Consider the following 8227-nt stretch of genomic DNA (forward strand, 5'->3'; position numbering starts at 1 on the left):
GTGGTCTTTTTACCCTTAGTATTAATTGTTCTTTAATATGGAGATAACACATAAATAAAATAAATATTCAATGAAGAGAGATTATATTTTAAGACATAAATAAGAGTAGAATAGTCCAATCCCTTTCCTAATTAATATTTCTTAAGGGACGTATAAAAGAGAAACAAGCGTCGTGCTGTTAGGCGAAGTAGCCCGAATGCTGCACCCTAGATGGCGAAAGTCCAGTAGCCGAAAGCATCACTAGCTTATGCTCTGACCCGAGTAGCATGGGGCACGTGGAATCCCGTGTGAATCAGCAAGGACCACCTTGCAAGGCTAAATACTCCCGGGTGACCGATAGCGAAGTAGTACCGTGAGGGAAGGGCAAAAAGAACCCCCATCGGGGAGTGAAATAGAACATGAAACCGTAAGCTCCCAAGCAGTGGGAGGAGCCAGGGCTCTGACCGCGTGCCTGTTGAAGAATGAGCCGGCGACTCATAGGCAGTGGCTTGGTTAAGGGAACCCACCGGAGCCGTAGCGAAAGCGAGTAGCGGAGTAGAGAAATACGACACATAATATGAGACAGAGGGAGTAACTATCTTTTATATGTAAAATGAAATACACACAATCCAATCTATACTCAATTGAATAATCTCGTTTTTACTTTTATTTTTATTAATTCCAAAAGCTCTCAAGAAAAACTTTTTTTTTTTTTTGGTTCAAGTCTCGGAGATTGAAGAATAAATGGAACTCTCAATTCAAAGCTTCCAATTTCCCACTACAATGTGAAATTATGAGTCTCTACCTTTTCAAGACTTCACCTACCAAAAGGATATCATGAATCTTTATGCTATAAAAGAAAATGATCATCAACAATTTCTTCTCATCACATTCTTAGACCAACAACAATTTATTTCCAGTTTCATGATGATCCTTTATTTCTTCATAATTTTTTCAATTTTGAGAAATTGCAGTAGCCAATTACTACCACCTTTACCAGCACCTAACTTAACCTTCTTAGACCAAAGACTTGCTTTAATATTCCCAATAATACAAAATTTCAAGAACACAATCACTCTTGATCCTTTAGGTGTCACTCAATCTTGGACAGGCCCTAATATCTGCAATTACAAAGGATTTTACTGTGATAATCCACCTTATAATACCTCAGCCATTTCTCTTGCTTCTATAGATTTCAATGGATTTCAACTCACAGCTCCAACTTTAGATGGATTTATCGATCAACTTCCTGATTTAGCCATATTCCATGCAAATAGCAACAATTTCTCGGGCATAATTTCTTCAAAAATTACTCAACTTCCATATCTCTACGAGCTTGATCTTAGTAACAACAAATTCATCGGTACATTCCCTATGTCAATTCTCAATATCAAGACCCTAACGTTCTTGGATATTCGTTATAATTTCTTCACTGGAATAATCCCACCTCAGATTTTCACACAGAATCTTGATGCATTTTTTCTTAACAACAATAACTTCATACAAAAACTTCCTGACAACCTTGGATCTACCTCTGCTCTTTATTTAACCTTAGCCAACAACAAATTCATTGGTCCAATTCCACGTAGCATTGGACAGGCTCCAAATTTGTTGGAAATTTTATTCTTGAACAACTTGCTTACTGGTTGCATTCCTTATGAGTTAGGACTTCTAAAAAAAGCAATTGTGATTGACGTTGGATATAACATGTTAACTGGTCCATTGCCATGTTCTTTAGGGTGTTTGGAAAGTGTGGAGCAATTGAATTTTGCTGGAAATTTGCTCTATGGACAGGTTCCTGAGGTGGTCTGTTCACTAAAAAATTTGGTAAATTTTACTTTATCATATAATTATTTTACAAAAGTTGGGCCGTTATGTAGGGAGTTGATCAAGAAGGGAATACTTAATGTTGAGAAAAATTGCATTTTTGGTCTTCCTAATCAGAGATCAATACTTGAGTGTATAGTATTTAGGAGGCAAATTAGATTGTGTCCATTCCAGAAGAGTTATAGTATGATACCTTGTAAAAATCCGAAATTTAGCCCCTATAGATCACCTAGAGCAGAAAGACATTTGATTTCGTACTCTGCTTTGTCAAAACATACCAAGTTGTATTGAAGCCTTTGTTTTAGTATCTTTTGCTTTCTTCTGAAAACTCAATATGTAAATCTCTTTTGAACACTGAATAAGGAAAATAATATGTTGTTAACGTAGCAACTGTGCGTTAATGCTAAGGCAATGGACCTTACAACCAAGGGTTGTGATAAAATTTACATAATCCTCCACCCTTAACTAGAAGTTACGAGTTCGAGCCAAGAGAAGAGTCTCGAATCGAGCCATGAGAATAAAAAGGATTCTGGTTAGGGGTGGTCATATATCGGATAAAACCGATAACCCGAACCGTTAATTATTTATTGGGTTATCGGTATCGGGTTATTGGGTTAACGGTTCGGTAGCGGTTTAGAATTTTTTCACAACTGGGTTATCGGTTCGGGCCTCGGGTTGCCAATTTTGTTAATGGGTTAACCGATGACCCAATAAGAATTCATAAAATTACGACTTTACTCTTAAGTATATACATATGCTAGGGCTTCAGTTCATTCTTTCCTATTCTTTCTCAGCCGCACTCTTCAGTTGCTTCATCTTCATTATTCATAGACCTTACTAGTTACTCCTAGAGTAAGTCTTTAGTCTTATGCATTAGGCTTTTAATTTCTATAGCAAAATTCATCTTCATATTGGTATTTTTGACTGTTAATGATTCTTTATTTTTTTATTTTCATTTCTTAATTTTGTGAGCTCACTTTGTGCATCCTATAACAACTACCAATTTCTCTTCGCACTTATCAATTCTCAATCGATAATCTTCGTCAATTTCGGGTATATTTTTGAACATTATTCTTCTGTACAGTACGCTGAGCTTTGACAACAGGACAATATTTTCTTGCCTTCTAGGTGTTTTTCATTTCTGTGTTAGTATTGCCCATGCAAAGATCAAGGTTTTTCTCTATGGTTTCTTTTTTCAGGTTAGACATTTGACAAACAACATCAGTTTATCTTAGACTGTTAGTACTATTTGTTTTGACTTGTTAATTTTAAGGTGAAACTGCTACTACTTTGTATTATTATTAATGGATTTGGACAACTGTTGTTGAAGAATTAGTACTATTCCAGTTGTGGCCACTAGACAGAACGCAAAAATGGATAGTATACCATATGTGATTTCTTCTCTTTTTCTTAACTCTAGTGAATTGTCTTCTCTTTTTTGCTTAACTCTAGATTGAATTATCTTATTGGGTAAACCGATAACCGAACCGATAATGATGAATAATCGATTAACCGATAACCGATAATCGATATCTTATCGGTTCGATTATCGGTTTATCAAATTTGTAAACCGATAACCGATATGCTAACCGATAACATTTATAACCGAACCGAACCGACCGATGTCCACCTCTAATTCTGATAGGGAACTCGACTGCACAATAATCAGGGTCTCAAGCGGGTACCAAAAACTGACTGAAAAACCATTAAAAAAAAATAATCAATGGAGCTTGTGCGTTTTTCGGTTTGAGGAAATACAACCACATGATTTTGGCGTGCTATGGAAAGTGCTTATTGGTGGACATTAATTAGATATGTTGTTTATGTACCCTAATAATTAGGTATACATTTTTTCAATAGTATTTGCAAGAAAGTGCACTTCTAAGAATTTTCACAATAATTTCTTTGAACCATCAACCAGTTAGTCGGTGGTAGAGGTGTTTACCAATAAACCGTCCTCACTCCTCCTAACCGAGCACTTCATTTATTGTTCCATTTGGTAAATTAGTAGACGTATTATTTCTGAGTAGGGGTGTTTATGGTTCGGCTTGGATCGGTTTTTCACTAAAAAAAAATTAAACCAAGTAAGTCGGTTTTTTAAATATTAGAACCAAACCAAACCAATTAAGTCGGTTTTTTCTCGATTCGGTTTATGTCGGGTTTTGTCGTTTTTTCAGTTTTTTCGATTATTTGTCGATTTTTTCTTAAATATAAGACATACACTACCAAACACATATTTCGGCGACCACATTTTCAAGGTAACACTATCAATTCTACTGCCCTTTGAGAAATTTATTATTTACCAAGATATATTGATGATAATTGAATCAAATAGTGATGAATAATTTAAGGACTCAATTAAAAATATATTATTTTTAACATGAAATGGATTCTTACACTTAACAAAAGAAAACTACCAATCAAACTAGAATGTAAAGGTAAAGAACTGTACAAAAAGTGCAAACGATTAACATTTACCATAAAATTTTTGAAACTTTGTATAAAAATATACATATATATAGGTATAATAATAAATTTAAAATAGCTACTCCTATAGTCGGTTTGGTTCGGTTTTTTCAGTTATTTTTTGATTAAAACCAAAACCAAACCAAATTTAATCGGTTTTTAAAATTCAAAACCAAAACCAAACCAAACCAAAAAGTATCGGTTTTTTTGGTCGGTCTGGTTTGGTTTTCGGTTTGGTTCGATTTTTCAGATTTTTATGAACACCCCTACTTCTGAGTTAACCTTGTATACGGGTGAAACCGGGGTAACATATAACCCGATTTTGTCAGTGGGTCAAACCAAGCGAAGACATGACTGCATGAGATCGGAATTGAAGTCGGGGACTTCTCGTACTAATTAGGCCCGATCGGAGTGTTCGTCACCGGGCCTAATAAGACAACACTCACCGAACCCAGAACGAGATCCAAAACCTCGGAAAGCACTACAAATGGTTGCACACGACTAACAGAAAGCCGTCATATCCGTACCCAACCGGATATCACGACGCGAATCTTGCCCGACATCGGTAATAAATCAGTAATTGACGAGAAAGGAAGATTTTTTTTTACCTTGTTTAGAGTTGTACTAGGTAGGGTTGTGCACGGATCAGATTTAGCACATTTCGGATTTCGAATTCTAGAAAATGCAATCGGAATCCGATCCGAATTATATCGGATCGGATCGAATTTCGGATCGTATTATTATGCCTCAAAGTTGCAAACTAATATGTATATTTCTTTGTAAAAGAGGCAATACAAAAAGAAAAATTCATGTTTATGCAATTATGAGAGTACTATGGTCCCACTATAGCTAAATCCAGCAATTGTAAAGGTAATAGCTTGGAGGAAGATGTAAAGGAAGTACTGACTATCCGAAATTAAAGTGTAGTATTTATATATGCCCTAATAATTTCGGATTTCGGATCGGATCGATTAAAATATACCAATCCGAATCCGATCTAAAATTCAAAATTTTAACCAACACAATCCGAAATCCGAAATCCGAAATTGAATGGATCGGTTTGGATTTCGGATAGCCGATCCGAATGAACAATCCTAGTACTAGGGATGAAATTCTCCTACTATATAAAGGGGAAGTTTTTCCATTCAATGGACATAGTAACACACATACCAAGGCAATATAAAATTATTTTTCTGCTTGCTAGCTATTGGAAAGTCTCTACTTTATTTTTGTTCTCTGTTTTCGATTGGTCTCGGAACCAAGACTTAACCGAGGGCAGAAAGTATCGCCCAATCCAGGTTCAAACTAGGCCATAATGCCACGACTGGTTTGATTATTTATAAATTTTTAACTCATTTACTTAACGTTCTTGATTATTTGTGCTGAATTAATCCACATATCTTTAAAACCACGTTTAAATTCAATTGTTATCCATTTTAAGAGTAAACAAACCTCAAACAATAAACACTACATTTTTTGTGATTAACAAAATATTCTTTTAAATGGAATCTAAATAAACTTAACTAGTTCTAAATGCTTCGAGTTTGTGCAAAAATAAAAAGAATCTTTCTCAAATCTCCACAAGCTGAGAACATTTTCACCAACTATTTAGAGAAGTAATAATTATTTCTTGCTTAATCACTTTGCTTATTTTTCAAAAGCACAGCGCACTCCCAAATGAGCGTTTATATATCTAGTTTGTGATTGTTACATGGCAAGTGACAATTATTTGTGGTCATGGTAGTTGGACTTCATTGCAAACCACACGAAGTAGGCGGCAATATTATGTAAAGTTCCCTTCACTACATACGAAAAGTCGCATTATGCGGAGCAGATTCTTTATAAAATTGTTTTACAAAGTGAAAAACAAGCGGTATTTGGTGTAATGCTCCAAAATACAAGGGAATATGACTCCAACTATTTGAGAGACTCAATTGTGTAGGTTTGTATGAAGTTGCTAAAAATTGAGTTTTCGAACTCAATCTTTTTAATTTTTCGCCAACTACAAGTCATTGTCATTTGGAACCATCTAGAATGGACCAGCTCTAATCTCGTACTCCATGTGAATCAGTGACTTCAATTAGACCGGACCACCTAACTAATGTAACATGTGCACTATAACCATGATAGAGCAAATGTTATCAATATTCTATCTAGATTCATTCAATATTTCAAGTGCTTATACCTATTAACCAATTATGTTTCAGAAGTACGTAACTACGCAAGGTGTATGAATATTAATGAATTTATGGGCATATGTGGAATCACAACCCATAGTTCTTAAGGTTTGATGTTACAGCCTTGCTTGATTAATTTTCTACCTTATAAAATATCACTCCTTTGAATGGGCTCATAGATGGGAACCATTCCCACTTCCCACCGTCACATTTCAAGTCTAAATTCTAAAACCATTGGTTCCCATTCTTTTGGTCCATAATTATAATGTACTATACCAGAGGGGACAACACATTAACGAAGAAAGTCATATTTCGAACTACAGTATCAATAATTGATGTTATACGTAACTTCTTGATCATTCGTCTCCAAGTGGTCTTCTTTGCTCCGAGGGGCGGATGTAGTGTAATTCCGGCGACTTCAATCGAATTCATAACTTTTGATGTGTTACATAAATTTATGCTAAAAAATTTATTAAAATTGCAATAACAAGTGGATATGAACTCATAACTTTAAAAATACAACGGGTTCAATATTAAGAATCTTAAAGACTGAATCCATAGAGTTTAAATCCTAGATCCGCCTCTGCTTGCTCCCCTGTTTATCGTAACCGAAAAAAATGTAGGGAAAACGGCAGAATAAAATTTATAACTGGCAAAATGAATATTTTTTATATACACAAAAAATATATATTTGATACATAATCAGTGTATATGGCCTAGCAAATGTAATTATTTTGGTCGATCGGCCAAATATGTAACGTGTTCATAATGTACTAAAGGATTGTTATACAAATAGCAGGCTAGATTTAATGTTTACTTTTTCTAACCGATATACATAGATTATATATTAATTATATACAGTTATACATATATTATATATGAATTATATATATATATTATGCATTCAATGGACGATTATTTGGGTTAATTCTTCATGTACTAATAGCAATGTGATATGTGGACTGTTCGGTTAATTGTTAGGTGGGCCAAACAAGTTAGGACATAGAACAAAATTATGGATTATCGAATAGGCCCAATAAAAATGAAGAAGTGGCCAAATCTTCTCCGTGCAGATTCTTTGTTGTTGATGAAATGACGTGGTAATCCATTTTAAGGGTCAGAGCCAGACTGCAGTGCTTTACCTCACCGACACGTTTACCGCCGTAAAGCCCGTTTAGCGTTTAAGACTTGTCACGTGAGGCACGTGATCCGCCATAAAAGAAGACTGAGCCCGTGGGCCTGCCATGTACAACTGTAGGCCCACCGTTATTCTGGACTGACGCCCACGTGAATTCCGCTGACACTTCTATTATCTCACGCACTCTTAGACTTTATTATACACACGCGTCGCACAATCTGATTCGGGTTAGAATAACGTTTGCTCCGTGCGCGTGGTCAACTTTTGATAATTTAGAGCAATTAAAACTCAGTTTCAAATATTCGAAATTAAATCACCGACGTGTCATCCAAATTTCAAACACAAAAAGTGTCCACTCTTGGTTTCATTTCAAATCATACCTAACTTCAAATTAGATTTTTGGATTACAATTACAATGTTTTAAATTTTAAATCTAAAAATCTCATAATTTTGCATATCTATTTTGAAATATTTGGTCAACTTTGTTTTCAAATTTCAACTCCTCAAAAAGAAGAGGTGTTTATGATTGAATCAACTTCTTAAAAAAGGAACAAACTACACTTGTCATGTCCTAATTATGTGTTTCATTTGATTTGGACACCATTAATAATTAATATTACAAAATTAAATTTATCATTAT

General features: G+C 34.9%; 1 protein-coding gene across 1 annotated transcript; it reads left to right on the forward strand.

Moving 5' to 3' along the window:
• LOC109229454 (uncharacterized protein At4g06744-like) lies at positions 765–2192 on the forward strand. The gene has a single exon (XM_019394894.1). It carries the CDS (start codon positions 817–819, stop codon positions 2095–2097), a length of 1281 nt encoding a protein of 426 aa, XP_019250439.1. The 5' UTR covers positions 765–816; the 3' UTR covers positions 2098–2192.

This window comes from Nicotiana attenuata, chromosome 7 (genome assembly GCF_001879085.1).
Source record: "Nicotiana attenuata strain UT chromosome 7, NIATTr2, whole genome shotgun sequence".
NCBI classification, from domain to species: domain Eukaryota; kingdom Viridiplantae; phylum Streptophyta; class Magnoliopsida; order Solanales; family Solanaceae; genus Nicotiana; species Nicotiana attenuata.

Bases quoted from the DNA above. Each gene is read 5' to 3' on its own strand.
- LOC109229454 (XM_019394894.1), top strand. From the start codon at position 817: ATGAATCTTTATGCTATAAAAGAAAATGATCATCAACAATTTCTTCTC.